Source organism: Bombus vosnesenskii, unplaced genomic scaffold (assembly GCF_011952255.1).
Source record: "Bombus vosnesenskii isolate JDL3184/JDL3185 unplaced genomic scaffold, Bvos_JDL3184-5_v1.1 scf7180000013263, whole genome shotgun sequence".
NCBI lineage: Eukaryota > Metazoa > Arthropoda > Insecta > Hymenoptera > Apidae > Bombus > Bombus vosnesenskii.
This window is the reverse complement of record NW_022882923.1, coordinates 3,237,799-3,255,817: the sequence shown is the minus strand read 5'-3', so window position 1 is coordinate 3,255,817 and position 18,019 is coordinate 3,237,799. Positions and strand designations below refer to the sequence as shown.

The 18,019-nt window shown below is 36.1% G+C and overlaps 1 protein-coding gene across 2 annotated transcripts in view; it reads left to right on the top strand.

Annotated features, from left to right (window-relative positions):
• LOC117232150 (lachesin-like) overlaps positions 1-18,019 on the top strand; it is a 159,817-nt gene that overhangs the window by 102,672 nt on the left and 39,126 nt on the right. For both annotated transcript variants that reach the window (XM_033491353.1, XM_033491345.1), the window contains exon 3: positions 11,242-11,449. In XM_033491353.1, coding sequence (XP_033347244.1) covers positions 11,242-11,449 — 208 coding nt within the window. The remainder of the gene's footprint in view (positions 1-11,241; positions 11,450-18,019) is intronic.

Genomic DNA, 18,019 nt, shown 5'->3' with positions numbered 1-18,019 from the left:
ACAAAAAAAGATCCATAAATTTCTATTAACATATTACAAAAGCTAGGTTATCAGAAACTGTGAATTTTTACTTACTGCGGCGGTAAAAACGTAAAATATTACTGTTAAGGCACGATACAATAAACTTATATGAAAAAATTGTAAAATCTTCGAGAATTAAAAAAATTTGTTTTCTTTCAATTAACAAAGATAAATAAATAACATCAAACCTATAAAAGTAATACAGCTAGCTTTATTTCCCCCATGCTTGAAATTCTATAAATGTGCTATTTCTATTTCAATTATTTTGCCTGATAAAACTTTATCGATACTGAAAATCTTGCTATTGCAGGGATTAGTTTATAGACTAAATTTATAGACAACATGACACCTCAGGTTTTAGTTCCTCTGGATTAAGTTATCTTTAGTCCCCATTTTGAGAAGTATCAGTGTCAGAGTTTAACGCCTACGCGAAGATGTTTAAGATTATATGATCCCCAAATCCAAGTGTTCAACTGCTGGCAGCGTCTCTTGCGAATTAAACTGACAAGCATGTCAAGCAAATATCTTCAAAGCAGAAAGCTGTAAGTATTATAGTAAACATCGCTTTGTTCTACATAGTAAGATATTCTGTTTAAGCAATAAAATTCTATTTTCATATCTACATACTCTTGCTTTCATTGTTCGTTAATGTCCTACACGTACTTCCTTTCTAACTTCTTCCTTTGCAACTCTTTCCTCTTTTTTTTTTGTGATGGGGAAAGAAGTAGAGGATTACTTTGGCTTTGAAATTATATCTGTTCTGTTAGATGTTTTTTCGCAGAGGAGTTTGTCTCACTGCGTTTTCACAACAAAAGAGTAAGCTTGCGACACGTGAGTCAAATTTAACATTTCATGCCATGTACTTGAAGAAATTGTGTTGGAATAAAATGAGATAAATTTGGAAATACTTTTTCTACAGAGTGTCTCCTAAATTACTTTCAATATTGTTGAAGACAAGAAAAAACAATGGAAAAAGATTTGTATAATTTAGGAATGTGTATCTAATCGTATTAAAGAAATAGATTAATCTTCGACTGCTGCAAATTATTTTAAGATCATTGATAATTTTCTCTGTATCATCATTTATTTTTACGATACCATACTGAACATCTTCTAGTCTTTTAGATAAATGGAATTGTTCGAGAACTATTTTTTATTCAAATTTTTGTTATGGGTCTTCGAATATCTATGATTTCTCGTACAATATATGTGTTGTATTTTGAAATTTCACTACTACAGACTTTAGTCTTAATACTTCTTTCCAGTTCAAATTATACATTAATGAAATTCTTCTTGCAAACTATTTAACAGGATAACATCCTGCAAAGTAGCATGCACACAATGTAGCATAAGACATATGAAAAACATTCTTTACCTCAACGACGCAGCAGTTTCAAACTTCTACTACATGGCATATTTGTATCCATGTCCGTCACTTTTGCACCGTTTATGCATCGCCGAATCATTAATCAGCGCCTCACAGTCCTACGTTTCAACTTACCACAACATTCTTATCGCGTGAATTCATATTTGAATTCAAATGTCCTAAACGCCGCGAATTTCAAGACGTAACAATTCCCCACAGTGGAATATCAAAGCATTATACGAGTAGATCGATCCTGTATGAGTGTTTTGGAAATTACCACGACGAAATTTCGTTAAGAATCAAGTCTCGGGGCTGAATCTCTTGAAGAAGGGTAGGTAACGGGCCGGAAAGCGAGCGAGACAGGGAAAGATATACAGGGTGTCTGGTAATATGGGGAAACCAATAAAGACAGTTCATGTAGACGTACAGTTGCTTAAGTACTTACAGAAACCTTTTGTGAATATATTGCCTGTGCTTAATGATACATTTTGAAATTTCATTAGCATTGTTTTGAAATTCGAGTTTCAGTCTCAGTCCTCAATCTGAAAATATACATTTTGCTGAAATAGTAGAAAAAGTATTTGAACAGATCATTAAATTAAAAAGTCTAAATATTCAGTCTGGCCATCTTTAACACTTAACTTATATTTAAAATGGATATTTAAATTGTAGACTAATTTTTTACTGAATGTGTGTTTGCAATAAATATTTTGCAATTTCTATAAAATTTTCTGTGGCAAAAAGTTTTTCCATTACGAGCCACTGTGTATTGTATTTTAATAAAATTACAATGTTATAAGCTTTTTAACATACAAATCTGAACTGTTAATCTCTTGGACATAATTATGCCTTACGTAAAGACTCCCTATTGTTTCCCTGTCGTTTCATTTTTGTTAAAAATCAGTCATATCACATTTATATTCGTAAAAATCAGGACACCTCTAACTGAAATTAATTTATATTTTTTATCTTCCTAATTCGTCATAACGGATCTGCATATCTTCTTTAAACTGTTTCACTTAACACACATAGTGTATTCGTAAAAGATGTTTACAAGTGTTCGAAAACTTTCATGACCCTGTATAGTTAGAGAAAGAGAAAATAGATAGGAGAAAGATGTAGGCACAAGCAAAAGTAGAACGAGGAGGAGAACACGATGTACACCTTGACGTTCGACGATTCAATCAACGTGGCACATTGTCGACGTCAGACAGGGGTGGAATATGTCAGCCGTCGTGTCGTGGTGGTGGATATTCCTAGGGTCGAGATATGAAAAATGATGTCTGACGGCAGCATGAGTAACGCCGTGCGCCGTCAAGGTACATCGTAGGAGAATGCTTTTTATGGGTTGTCCTGGTCGGGACAGGGATGGAGGGTGGCTGCTTGACAGATATCTCGCCGCTATCCGTCGTGTTGAGACGGCCGCGATCTCGTGCAAAACGCGTATAAGCAACTGTGTATTAGCTGGGTGTCACTCGGGAGAAGGGGGAGAGCAGCATCGTACACCGCCGGAATTCATCCCGTTGCCACCTTTTCTTTCTCCTCCCTTTCCTTTCTAGTTTGGTGTCTTTCACTTTTCGTACGTGTCGGCAAATTCCCAAGTGGAAATCGCGATTGGAGTGGATCTCTTTTCGACAGGGTCTTCGATCGAAGTTTTATGATGATGATAGACAAGCATTGGAATACATGTCAAATGTGTAAGTTTATTGTTATTGGGTTGTCCGAAAAATTTATGGTATGTTTCATAGTTAATGCCTTCGGAAAGATATAGTCGAATGAAATGCTAAATTATGACTGTACTTGGATATTGAAAGGATTCGAAGAGCAACATTAGGTAATTATAAAGGTTTGAAGGTTTAAGTAACTTCAAATTTTCTAATAAATATGCTCCATATATTGATACATCAATTTAATATTATTTGAATTTGCCTACTTCCGTATGAATTTATGCTATTTATACAATACTCCACATTTGATCGACGATTATTAAAAATTCATACGAAAGTTCTAACAGTAGTGGTATATATTTTTATATTGGTCTTTCTCTGGTCCTCCTGGTACGATATTTTACGCTGCATTTTATTAAACAGCATCGTGTATTAGAGTGGTTCATATCTTGGCAGGTACTAACTTTTAGTTCTAAACGATCATATAACGATAAATTGTGTCTTAAAAATATTTATACATGTATTATTATAATATGTATTATTATATATATTATTTTAAATTACTATGAATTAATAGACTGATTGCAGAAAATTATACTTAATGTGTAAGAGTTATACGTAATATAACTAACAATCTCAAAATGAAGATAAAACCGATGTTGCAAAGTACTATGGACTGTGGACGTATATTTACTTGTAGTACTAATAGAACGCCGCAACTACTAAGCGGAACAGAAGGAAAACAAAGAATATAAGTTCGGAGCCTATTATTTTTTATATTATCCTTTATTTCAGCTTCCCTTGCTGAAATAAATTATCATCCCTTATCTAAACTGTCACGACTTCCAATTAATTCGAACAATGGACATTCTATCATACTATATCTTTCTCCTCAGGTAACGTGAAAATTGATTACCACAGAGTAATAAATTTCATAAGGGATAGCGTTTGATTTTCTCAACCTGATCCTTCATAATATTCATTACAAAATCCAGTAAATTAAAGTTAATATCAACTTCGTGTTTTTCAATTTGAAAAGATTAGAATTTTGAGTAATCTCTAACTAATCTCATTTTAAATAACTATTAACCAGAGATGATTACTCGTTTACTTAATTTCGAAGATTTAGTAATTTTCAAGTAATTAACTAACAAAAGTTATCGAAGTCTTGCAAAGCGACAGGTTCTGCGTCACGATAAATTTCACATTTGAAATGCATAATTTCTTAAACTATCTCAACCTGAACAAGATCATTAGCAGGAAATTCAGAAGCATCGATGCTTACTGGTTCGTTCTGGCATGCGTCCACGAAAAGGATTATCTGTACGTGACATTCGTTACGATGATTACCTTTGTAATTAGCCAAACCGTGGGCTCACGAGCGATTACAATTAACAGTGTATTCCTTGTTTAGGTAAAAGCGGTTCATTGGTTGTCGTTCGGATCATCGACGTGATACTGTGTTTCGATCGTGGCAGGAATGTTTGTCGGTCGATGTAAAACGTTTCGAACCAGAGTTCCAGTTGGACGAAGATCGCTTGATGAAATGGGTGGGGAAAAACCGTTCGACAAGGACAGATGCGCCGCGAACGATAATTATGCGGATTGCTCCACCGAGGCTAATTATCCTCCCGTACTTGCAGTATCGGTCTCAACCCTTCTTCTCTATCCCATTTCTCTACTGTTTCCATCTCTCTGTCTCTGGTAAACTTTGACGTTGCAGACAGATGCTTATATCCGTGCCTTCTGATAACCCATCGAATTAACCCGTAACCTACCGTCGTCCTGGTCATAGATCCGCAACTCCCCTCTTTTCGGAAATTCGCACTCTGAATGAAAGGGACGAGAAGACATTCAGCTTCTATAAATGTGTTGGTTGGCGGTTGTGAAATTCGGCGCTTTCATTACTTTATCGAGCCTCCTTGAGATAATCTCTACCATTTTTCCTACCGTGTTATCTTTCAAGGTGCTAGAATACCAGTGTGTATATTTAAATTGTAATTTCTCAACGTATAACATTCTTGTATTAATATCCGCGGTACTTTCTCTTTCAATTAACTTGTGACTTTCGCACCTTATTATCTTTGACCTCGGTCTACTTTATTATCTCTGAATTCTCCATCCCATTTATTCGAAACTAACTAAACCATGCTTTCGTAATTTCAAATGCCTCCAATTTCAACACAAATTCTACGTTACACACCCTACATTTACTTAGAACAGAGCTTTTCTACTTCCATCAATATCTGAAACCTAAATCTGAACCGCGAGAGATTCCAACCAGATTCACTCTGTTCAAAAGCTCCCTCTGTCGACGTTTTTCTATCAGTCATTCACGAATGGGGTGCTTTTATACACGACTCGCCGAGAATGAAATATTACTATAGTTCACGAAGCATTCAGGAGAAACAACATCGACACTGTCTATGGAATGTTTCATACAGTAACGCTGTATGCAGTATATTTTCAGACTTGTTTTAGATTTTACACAATAAAATCATGATAGCTCTACCTCATTACAGTGCTAATGAAATTTCGGAAAGTTCCATATAACAGATATAATGTATTCGTGAAATCTTTCTGTAGTAGGCGTACCAGTACTTTTGTGAGCTATTGTACACATTCAGATTCGTTTCAGATTTCGCCAATAAAATTACACTCGTGTCTCGTTACAATACGAATGAAATTTTGAAAAGTTTTCTATAATATATATAATGTACCTCTAAAAATTTTCTATCACGCGTATTCAATTTCGCCACAGGGCCGTCAATCTCGTCACCGTTTCACTAAACTGGCGAAAATAGAACCATTGAAAAAACAGCGTGAATGGCAGCGCGTGGAAATGTGTCGCTCATAAACGACTGTGTTTACACAATTACAAGTATATACCAGTTGGGTGTACAACGTCCTATGCCTAAAGCTCTGTGTTTCCCGACGCTTCAGAATTTCCAATATTTACACGCCAGAATATTCAATATTTTCCGGCGGCATGGCACGCCGCAAGGAAATTTGAATAACCCAATACGCTTATTTCGTTGTTGCCTATACCTTGGCTTCGATGATTCTTTCACGTGATCGGTATACCTACAGTGACAAGCCTTTGATGTTCGACCTGTTTCTCCCCGTTTATTCGAAATCGTAGAAGTATAACATCTATCGAACGTCGAGTTTACCAATTTCCTTTTGAAAAGGGAATTGTGAGAAGAAACCAGCCGCAAAATCGGTTTTGGCTATTTCGATACTGTAGACTTGAGGGTATTGTTGAGCGTGAGTGATCGTAGAATACAATGAAACATTGATCGTGAGAGACCTGATACTTTCGTCACTATTTTTCTTGATTATTTATAATTTTAGACACATTAACTTCAGCTCTACTTCTTTCTCATTCTTTGTCTATTTTTTCATATTTTAGATTCATCAGACTGTTTTGATTACCATTAATTCAATTATACGTGATCGATGATCCAAACATGTATTATCAGAAATTCGTATGAAAGGTTGCTTATAATTGTTTGTTGTTTGATTTCTATTGAAACTGATCATGTATGTTATTTGTATGCTATATGATAAAAGTGATTAAATAACCGATAATTAGTGCACTATTTCTAATTTGTCGAAATGATTGCGAGTTGTTTTGCAGCTTGTCTTTGTAATCGGCGTTGCTCGTGGAAGTGTATCACTTTACGATGAGTTCGAGAGTTGGTATGAAAGATATTATTTAAAATTTTCGAGAGGCGATCAATGGATTTAAAGTAATTGTAATTTGGTTAATTAATGTGTGATTTCCTTGCAACGTAAATTGTAATACGAGTGATAATGGTGAAAGTATGTTCGTATCCGCGTAAAATGAAAGGATACGAGAATGAATTAATGAAGAACATATACGGCCATTCGCAAACCAATATCATAATGTGTTGTTAAATACATACAGTTCATGAGTGATATTAAAATTTCGTTTCGCATTCTATTAAGTTTCTTATAGTTATTTTATGTTTAAGACTTTATGTTAAATATTTTATGTTAAATTTTATTATCCTATACGACTGTATAAAATAATATCCAATAATACATAGATAATTTGTTTTTCTGATTTGATAAATATTTCCGTTCACCAAACAATAAATTTATCATAATACTTTAGATAATCAATTTTCTATACATCGAATAAATTTATAACGCTATATTTTATACAGAGTAGCATTTATAGAACATTTAATTTTCCACTGGAGCAATAAAAAATGCTTACCGTGACATGGATATGTTTATCGAATATACATTTTAAAATTTAATCGTACTTTCAATCAATGGTATTCCTAACGTAATCAGAATCACAATTTAATGCAGGCCGCGCCATATTAAGCACAACGCGACATTATATTTCATCGATAACGCAGCGTTAATACTTTTAACCACTCATTTCACTTTATCATTGCATAAAATAAATAATAACGATTGCATCGCCGCCACCGAGGACACAAAATTGAAAACGTTTTCGGCAGTCCCATTCTCACTAATTTGGAATACTTCTCTGAATTTCTCTGAATTTCTTCTCGCAAAAGTAATCTTGTAATATTTGAATAGATCAAACCGTCGGAACTAATTATTTTAAAATACAAAGGACGCGGCTGTCGCTTTGTTTATTTATTTTTCTTGCATTTATACGGCAATTAAATGAACCTGTTCCTTGCTTTTGCAATTGAAAATATTTTTATAAAATGGAAAATTGTAGCTTATGTTTTATTTAACCATTTAATTCATATGTTTCATTATTATATGTATTCAATTAAATTTCATAAAAACAGATGTGAAATAAATTGCTATTATTTTTTGATGGAATTACTTGTCGTTGGTATTATTTTATTACGATACGCAGCATTTTTTGTGTTGCAGCAATGAATTTATCTACATCTGCTAAATGTGAAAAAACAATAAATTGAAATTGTAGACTATGGAAAATTTAATTCTTTTAAATATTTAAGTAAGATATATGTAAAAGAGATATTATAAATTGATTAGGACAAATACATACTAACAGAAGTGCTACTACAATATTTTTAAAGTGTTAAATCTAAATTAAGGATTTAAATAATAATATTATCTAGTGTTGTCCAATTGAATATTTCATAAATAAATTACATCACACTCAACTAATTCAATCGAAGTCTACTAATTCAACTATCTTGACTATTATATACCATATACTACTTACATTCCCTAATTTTACTAACTACTAAATTCAATTCAATTCAAGTTAACTTTGCCCTAATTTGGTGAATCCTTGGACCATAAATAAGAACAAAAGTCTATACAGCATTCATTTCCATTTGAATCGAACGAAATTATAAAAATTCTAATCCTTGTTTTCCCTTTTTCAAACATGTATATCGAGCACGACAGTGACAGAGAAACTCCGATCGATACATCGACAGGTTTTCGATCATTTAGGACCCCTCGAATTTCGCGGCCAACGTTCATTCTTTCGTTGATTATCGGGAAACCTGGTTACGACGCACGCGAGCGAGGAAAGATGGTAGGAGAAATCGAAGAGGAGAGGATGAGCGATCATTGCGAGGTTACCGCGGGCTATTCTTCCATGGGGAATTTTCCCCAGTCATTTTTCACGCTGATGGAGTCGAACGGAAGGCTCGAGGTATCCCGCTAAATTAAAGAACTACATCATCAGTATCTAACCGGGACGAAGAGCAACTGGAAAAGAAAAAGGCGAAAGGAGGTGTGGTTGTATTGGAATGTATTGAACGAAATAAGCGTCAACGAGTAGTTAATCTTCTTTTTTTTATAAAAGCTTAATATATAATTAGTCGAGCGATGTAAGTTAGTGTATATATATTGATATATTTTTGTTCTGGTGTTCAGGATTGAAATGAAGGCATCAAGGGTAAAAACTATTATTAGATTGTGGATATACATACACGCATGACATATTAATAAGAAATGAAGGTTCATGAAAATGACCCAATTCCCACGCAGAAGTAAGAAAAATGTTCGTCAAACACCAAGTTCAGTTAGAAACGAAATGCATTTTATCTCTGAATTTTCTTCCCTGTACTTCACAACTTTCCTAAAAGCTCCAGAACCTCATTACCTCTAAATACACGGTGGCCGTAACATTATCGTTAAAACAATCATTAAACCGACGTTTTGTAGCACAAACCCGGGCGTATCTGCGAGCTATATAATTTTTCATCCGCTAAACAATAGTCTCGGCAAACTACGTTGAGCTAACATTGAAGGCTGGCGCGGACGATTTGCAAGTTCCCTCGGCTTTGTCCTTTTCTTCCTTTTCTTTGAGTTTGCCAGCCTCACCCTCGTCGCCCTCCGCTGTCTTTGGAACCGTCTTTCTCGACGAGTGCCGATCTGCCTCGCGCCTCTTTCCCTTGTTCTATTAAAGAACCTCGCGAAACCTTCCCAAACGTTCCTTTCTTGCGTCTGCACAGGCTGCAACGTTGCGTCCTGCCGCGTTTCGAGATAAAGGCAGATAAATTGTGTGCATGTGTGTACATACATGCACCAACCATAGTTCGTACGTTCACGTACACACGAAACTTACTTACATCGCCCACGGCTCGAACGGATGCAGTGAATGAAGTGGATGTGCTGCGTAGTCCGGGGGAAGAAATCAACCGGGAAACAGTGGGCTCGACAACGGGGGTGGAAGAGGACGTGGTACAAGAGTATATGCTTTAAAACGGCGTCGAGTGTATTACGAGTTTGGCGCAGAAGTTTTTCCTTTTTATGTAACGAGCACAGTTGGTAACATCGAGCACATTGTCGCAACACTTGGACAATGAGTCACTGAGAGACTGCGCGACAACGCGAGGCAAAAAGGATGGAACAGAGTTTGCGGGAGGACGTTATGAGAGACGAAGGGTGGTGGTTGTGGTAGTGGTGGTGGCTGAAGGAAATGTTCCAGAAGGAATAACGAAAAGAAGAGAAAGAACAGAAGAACAAGGAAAATACCTGTACAACAGGCGCGTTTGCAAATGTAGTCCGTGTGAGGTTTGTTCTGGTGAAATTTCTCTTTCTCTTTTTCTGTTTTACTCTTTCTCGCTCTGTTACGGAAAAATACATATAGAGATATATGGTATACTTTTAACGGAATGTCTTGGCCACGACACGGCGGCGAGACAATGCGTGCCGCTTGCGAAAACTTGTACCTAAAGTAATACACGAGCTGGATGTAAGCGAAAGTGGCGGGGATTGAATAAAACAACAGCAGTAGAGAGGAGAACGTCAGCCCGCATTTTTGTAATGCATACACGTCGTATACACGTCGTATACTCCCAGTACAGGCCATGTTGGAGGCGCTGTGACAAGCGACATCTGGGTCAGGCAAATTGTTATTTCTTTTGATTTGCTCGACAATCGCAGGTTTTCTGGGAACGCTTTGAGTGTTTCTCGTTGGCACGCGTAATTTTTACCCCCTCTCCTTGGTGCCTTCTTTCCTTTTCTTCCCGTTCAGCCCCCGGCGCAAAGCGAAATCGCTAGCTGAATTGCTTTCGAACGACGGAGCACATCGTCCCGATTTGTCCCCGCGTGTTTGAATTGAGCACCGTTTGTTGATATATTTATAGAGCACGTTCGTTCGTTCGCTGTATTGGTGGCCGTTTTTAAACAATAAACGTGTCTTTCCCAATTTATAAATTTAATTTATACACGAAAGCAATATATAGATTTTATTTTAATACTAAAAATTGAAAAAAATGCCTAGGTAATACCAGGATTATTTATGCTTCGCATATGTAGCTAGAAAAGGTATTGGCGCATACTCTTACTTTCCAACGAGGCGTTTCTTTTTTTCTTATCGAATTCAACACTTTACTTTCATCGTACAAAATGTTTGTGTCATACGAAAGTATTATCAAATGATATGAAACTTAATAATGATACCTTTCTTCTATATATTCACCTTTCTTCAACACCTAGCACAATACCACGTCACATCGACTAGTATTCTTCGAAGTTAACTTGCGCAAAATTAGATTACAACGTCGTCGATGAATAACAAGTTTAGTTTTGCCGAAGTTTCATAGCGGAACACGTTTCAAGTTAAATTACCTTTCAGAGAGCTCGCTTCTGTTTATGATAGAGGATACACTAATATCATTTGATATTTCTTGATACAATTGTGACGAACGCATGAAAATAATTTATTCTTTTGTCGTATAGGTAGCGTGGCTGCGAGTGGACACACAAACGATCCTCACGATCGCTACTCACGTTATCACGAAGAATCACCGTATCGCTGTCACACATAGCGGTCATCGTAGATGGTGTCTTCATATCCGGGACACCAAAGAAACGGACAGAGGATGGTATATGTGCCAAGTTAACACCGACCCCATGTCCAGCAACACTGGATTCCTCGAAGTAGTCGGTAATCAGCTATTAATACTATCTTTTTGTCTAATAACAATCGTAGATCATAATAATATGTATTGTCTCACAAAGAAATGTTTGAATATTTATCACGGAAAATTTTCCTGTACCTATATCTATATTATGTGTTGTATGTTACGAAACTTTATGAAATTTTATTAGCAGTATAGTAAGACACGATATGCATGATTATAGTGCTAGAATCTGAAACTAATCTGGAAATACACTATAAATGTTGCAAGATATTTATTGAAACCAGTATACGATATGTATAGTTATGTTAAACGTTCAATTGTTATTAAAGATGTACTACTAAATATTAAATCTTATTGATATAATGGATAACTGACTACTAAATAATCACAATTCTTGAAATCTATGTTTCTGCGAAGATAATTTCTCCTGGAATGTGTCTTTTATATTGACTTTATATTGACTTCTACAATATATCAATAATGAAGTTAAGTTTATCAATTTAAATTTAATTTAATTAATTCACTCTATTTCGCGAATATTAGTCCTTCATTAGTTCTACAGTAGCTGAAATTATTTAATTGCCATTAGCTTTGAACGCATAGCAGGTTATAGAGGAAAATGCAGCGGGAATGTTCTACACAAAGTTTCCTAGTGAAATGTCAGGAAATCGAGCGATCAACTTTTTCAAAGCTCCAAACTTTTAGACATCTACATTTTACCTTCGCGTGAAATTAGTAGTGGCAATCTGAAATCTGCTATGGGATCGTAAAAATCTATCACAGGTCTTTCAGACAGTTTCTGAGATCGCGGCTATACATCAAACAAAACATAACTTATTCACCAACGTGTATTGACAGTTTGACAATTTTTTAATACCAATAAATTTTGTGAAGGAATTGCGTTTGAAGTTCGACAATACGAAATTAAACATTTTTTATTTTTTAACATTTCTAATTTTTAAAAATATTCCAATACTGTTTCGTTTGAGCAATCGTTTAATACATTTATGTTCTATCTTCTCTTTCTTTCCTTTTTATATCTAGATGCGACGAATTTAAACTTTGTTTTTGCAAATTGGAAAATGTACTATTCACTCTAGAAAAGTTTATGAGTTTTCAGGAGCGTCATTCATAGTATTATTTACGTTCTACACGGTTATTTGGCTGACAGATATACTGTACGGCCATTTATCAATTAATGGTAATTAAAAACTTCGGTGGTCCAGTTTTAGACTACTACCCATGCTATAAACTGGAAAAAAACATCCATTGCTACTGTAGGAAGGTTGAATTTCGAGTATATTTTTATCAGACAATATAAAGTAAAATAATACATACTAAATGTCAAGTAATAAAATAACAACGATAATGCAAATTAACAATTATTCTCACGTAATATGACTCTCCTAACTTCTGAACTACTTTTACAATTCCTACTAGACTCCATCGCTACTCAATCATATTGAATTTTTATAGATTTCACACATTCATACAGTCTTACTACGTGCAATCGAATTTCCATCAGTTATCGTGTATCCCAGTCTATCTCTATATTTTTCAAATCAGCCTCCCTTTCTAGTCTTGCATATACATTCGCCATTCGCATATATAAATTCTCACTTCTATAATGGTTACTAGAATAGTCGAGATGATCAATTTCAGAAATATCATTGAAGTACGAGTAATCGGGTTACAAATCTACAATCGACGTTGTCAGAAATAAAAATAAAATGGCTGCCTAGGGAAATGAAAAATGAGAAAGGATAATATAGTTTAGTATGTCAAATAATGGTTATTATTATCTCGTCCCTGCGATATCTTCCAGTTGGAACAATTTATGAGGTATTCAATAACTTCGCTAAAATTAATATCTATCTTTATATATATATTGATTCGTATACATACCGTTATTAACACAGGTCCTTCTGACATTACTACAAAATTAGCAAATCTTTCATTACCAAAATCCCGCGAAGAATTTCAAATCCCACACATTACAATTATCCGAGAAGTGGGCTAACGAGTTCGCAGCGTGTAGTATTGGTCACTCCATAATGAGTAAGGAATGCACAGCATTTACTGTTCCTAGTTAGGTTTCCAAATGTCGGACACATTCAGGCTTGTTGTTATTGTTGTTCCTCCAAGCAAAAGGGAATTTCTGGCTGGATGGGTGTGCTATTACAGCAAATATTTGCAAGCGAATCGTGCGTCTGAGATTGCCGGTGAATTTGTATTGCGCGTATTCCCGAAACTCCGCCGCCTTCCGGCACCTTAGGTTCCTCCTCGTGGAAACTCGGCTAAGTACTGGTGGATTCAGCGTTTTCCGTGTCTACGTAACTTACGCTTGTCCTGCGGAACATGTCCTTTGGCTGGCGTTGGTATCCTTCTTCCGCGCCCATGCATCAACCGAACCTACCACCGAACTTTCTTGGCACTTGGTACCAGCGCTCCTGTTACCGCCAACTTGTCAAAGTTCGCTCAACTATGGGTCTCCTTAGAATCCACCGTGGTGTCGCCAGGGTTTCGTGATTCCCACTACCGACTTACCGATATTTAATCCCTGATTATTTCCTTGGCTTTATCGTGTGCTGCTTGTGATTAGAAAGATAGATAGTAGAAGCTCTAACTGATTTGTAATATAGAGTAGGATCACTTGATGCAGTCTTGAAAATAGGGCATAAATGTCTTCGTTGTTAATTGAGATGGACATATTTGTAAATTTGTTACTTACAATTGGGGACGATAATGCATGAATATGTAGCTGAAGTAGGTGTCAATGAAGTTGAATTGAAGTTGAATTTAATAAAGTGATTTAAATATTAGTGTTACACACTTAAATTTCATTTATCATATGAACCACTCATTTACCAAATTGGTTAACTTCACAAAAGAAGAAGTAAAGGAAATTGATATAATTATGTAAGATAAACCCCAATCATGTGTTTTGGCATTAAAATGTGAGAAATTTAAAAAACGAAGTTAGACACTTTAGCCTGTGAATGGCTTATATGTATATCCTTATAGTAAGTACATAGGTTATTTACTAAATAATTGAAATTAATATTTACATTAGACCAGGCTACGTGTAGAATTTGTGATTTGTTCAAGAATGCACGATTGAATTCTCTGCGTGAAACGTTTCGTAACGAGGGCATCGTAGTTCTTAAGATGTTTTCATTTTGAATTCGTTTTGTACGCAGGGGATTTTGAGAGAAGCTACTTTTAGACGGCATGAATATTTCATTCGAAAAGCTATTTTTGATTCGAGGAATAACATTTTCCAAAGTGGTAATTTTGTATAATGCATAATATTATGTTATATTTTATTTTTGACTCGAATAAAGAAATCTCTTTGGCCAGTGTTCATAATCTAACAATATTGATTTAGACATTTGATCGCAGGTAGCAGAAAAGTGATTCAGCTTGTCTAGAACGACTGTCGAATACTATTCCACGTCTCTATTATATTACAGCTTTAAATATGTATATATATATTCTTGCCATCAATCAAATTTCTACACGGTACTATGGATTTTAATCTACACATCACACTCAAGTTTTCAGAATCACTCTTCATTAAATAAATTATGATGCTTTATAATTTTGTTATGTATTGCGGAATTATACAATTGTAACGAGATCTTAGGACGATTTAAATGGAAATCATATGTATTTTGTGTTCTACTGGAACAGTTAGACTTGCCGCAGGGGAGTTTCAATAGTGTCTCTTGATTTCGACTAACAATGAGTTCCAAACTTTGAATCTTATATAAGGAATAAAATGTATGGTGATTTAATTCAGTCTTGTTTTTCTATAGTTCGTATCTTGGTAACTATCGGAAGAACATTATTTTAATTCATATTCACTTTTTTATCTTAATATTTCAATTAATTCATCTTTCAAACAACCTACAGACACAAAATTAATTTTGATTTCAAAAGGCTCGACTTTAAGTTTAATAGCTTGAGCACAGATATATTACATTTCTCGCTGAGTATCATAAAAATTTGAAAATCTCGCACTCTTTCCTTTCAACGCCTCGTATACAAGGACCAGTTAACACTGGCCACGATCTTAACGAGATTGCAAATGAACCCCCGGCTATAAATCCTCCCGATTACAAATCCTGCACACACAACTCTTTGCCCACCATTCGAGGCCTCTAACCTATCTCCTACTATTCAACACCCCTTGCAAATATTCCTCTGAGATCATAAAAATGAAACTCTACGAAAACATCAAAGAAAGACGAAGAACCGAAAGGAAGCGTTTAGCATGCAATCGCGAATCCAAAATAGTGTAATCAAGGATGACGTCAGGGGCTGAAAGAATCCGGTTTGTGAAGATAGAGACACCTTGGAGCACAGAGTCGCGTTGCCTTTGTAGATTGATGTCGAATTTGCCGCGGTGGGATGCAAATGTATGTAAAGTGCACACCGCGCACCAAAACCTTCATGGCCGATTGTACACTTGGTGGGCTATTAAACACCTTCCTGGCGACTGGTGCTCCTCGCCTTAATAACTGGCCGGCCTGTTCGCTCTGCAAGAAGCCCATTTACCAGTCGCTGAGCACGGCAGAACGTGCGCCAGAAGCGTATGGCTTAACCTACACCTAACCCCTCGTTAAATTTCTTCTTTATCGTTTTCGACGATCGAGTCCGGCCATCGTTACGCGAGGCGTCAGAATAGCTGGAGGTCACAGCCGGATTGATCGTATCCTTCTTCTCTGCTCGACCATTTGGCTCGTCGATGATCGATCGACTAGAAATTTTTGTCATTTATTCGGTGAAACGGAAGGACCATCCTGGTCTACAGTGTGTTTTTGATTGCACGGGGCTGTGGTCACAATAGATGCGTGTCCTGACGAACCAGTATTCTGATGAATACCTCGAAGCAATCAAACACGAAGGCCACAGGTGAAAAACACAGATGAATCACATTTTCTGTCTTTTATAAAGATCAAGCTTTTAAATCGATGTATTGTCGATGAATCTCATATCAAAACTACCATTGCGTTCGATTTTGATGTCTAGGGTCGATCCTATAAGTATCTCCCACATATTTGAGCATCATTTACATATGATATGGAAAGTTGGTTTTACATTGGTCCAGTAGCATTCCAATCCATCATTGGATTATAACTGGAATAATGTAAACAGTGTTTTTATTCCAATACAATGCCGTCATGGTAGCAAGTAATCCAGTCACACGAGGGGATCGAAAATCTACTTTTCAAATCCAGTGTTTACCCCCACCATCGAGAACACAATATTCCAACGTTACTGGAAGCGTCGAGACGGCTCAATACCCAGCGCTGACTGAAGCGTAGTATAGTGTACATCCGATTTTGCGTGAATCCATTGTCATTACAGTTTACCACTTCTAATGGTTCAAAAAAAGCTGGAATAATGTAGACATCGATCGATTTCTAGTCAAATTACTGGAATGTAATCGCTTTCTCCGGCGGTTAGACTAATGTAAACCTAGCTTAATTCAGAAGTTACATTGATCAACTCTATAGATTGAAAAGTATGAAAGTGACAATGTTACAAACGCTGTTTTACAAGTGTACGTCTTAGAATTTTCTGACGATAGATAAATCGTTTTTTGAGAGTTCAAAATTAATCGTGTATTTATACAACAAAATTAAGATATTAACTATAAATGGAAAGTTCTGAGAGGCTCATCTTACAATAACGTTTGTACACGCTTAGGAATGTACATATTTACATCTCCGGACACTTCATTTGTCAGAAAGACAGTTCGTCGAGATACGCCTCCACTGCGACCATAGCATAGATCGAGGATTCGGGACAGGTGGATGTACTAGAGATGCTGATGAATTCGTAAACGCGGTAAGATTATATTTCCATGAAACTAGGAGTGTTGTTGGTCGCCTGGAGCAGTTCGCTGGACGCGCGTAAATAAGTTAGCAGACCGTTTCTGCGAGTAATTAAATGCACTCCGTGACGATGTCCCCGACACAAACACGCGATTAACTTTCAAATGGAATTCCCGAAATTCCATTAGTCAGCGGACAAACTGAAGCTGCAGTCCTTAAGCGTGCTCGCGTATACTATAATTTCCAGGGCACGGCGACTCGGAACCCCTGAGCGCAAAGCTCTTAAGCTTATCGCGAATAACCCTCGTTAAATTCCTTCCTTTATCGCGGCCGCGTTACTACCTACTTGACCGCTGCACACTGTGAAATTGCCTGTTCTCACTTTCGTGTTCGATTGGTACGACGTTTAGTCTGAACGAGAATTTCCCGATTAAATTGTGAAATTACAAGGCTGAGATTGAAGGCCTGTGTTTGCTTCATCTTGACGCTGTTGGCGTATAGTTTGAGTTCGTCCTATCTGCTCTGTCATAACGGAGTTTAATATAGCAGAAGGTTGAAAAGTAGCAAGTATTATTGATTATTCGTTTACTTTTTTAACAGTTTGCTTTATTTTATACATAACGCCTACTTATAACATATTGTTGAAAATTGTGCAAATATTAATTAGAATTATTCTATATCGAAATAAAGTTTAAACAGGAGAAGATTAGACGACGATAAATATTATTTATCATTCATTTGATCTTTTAT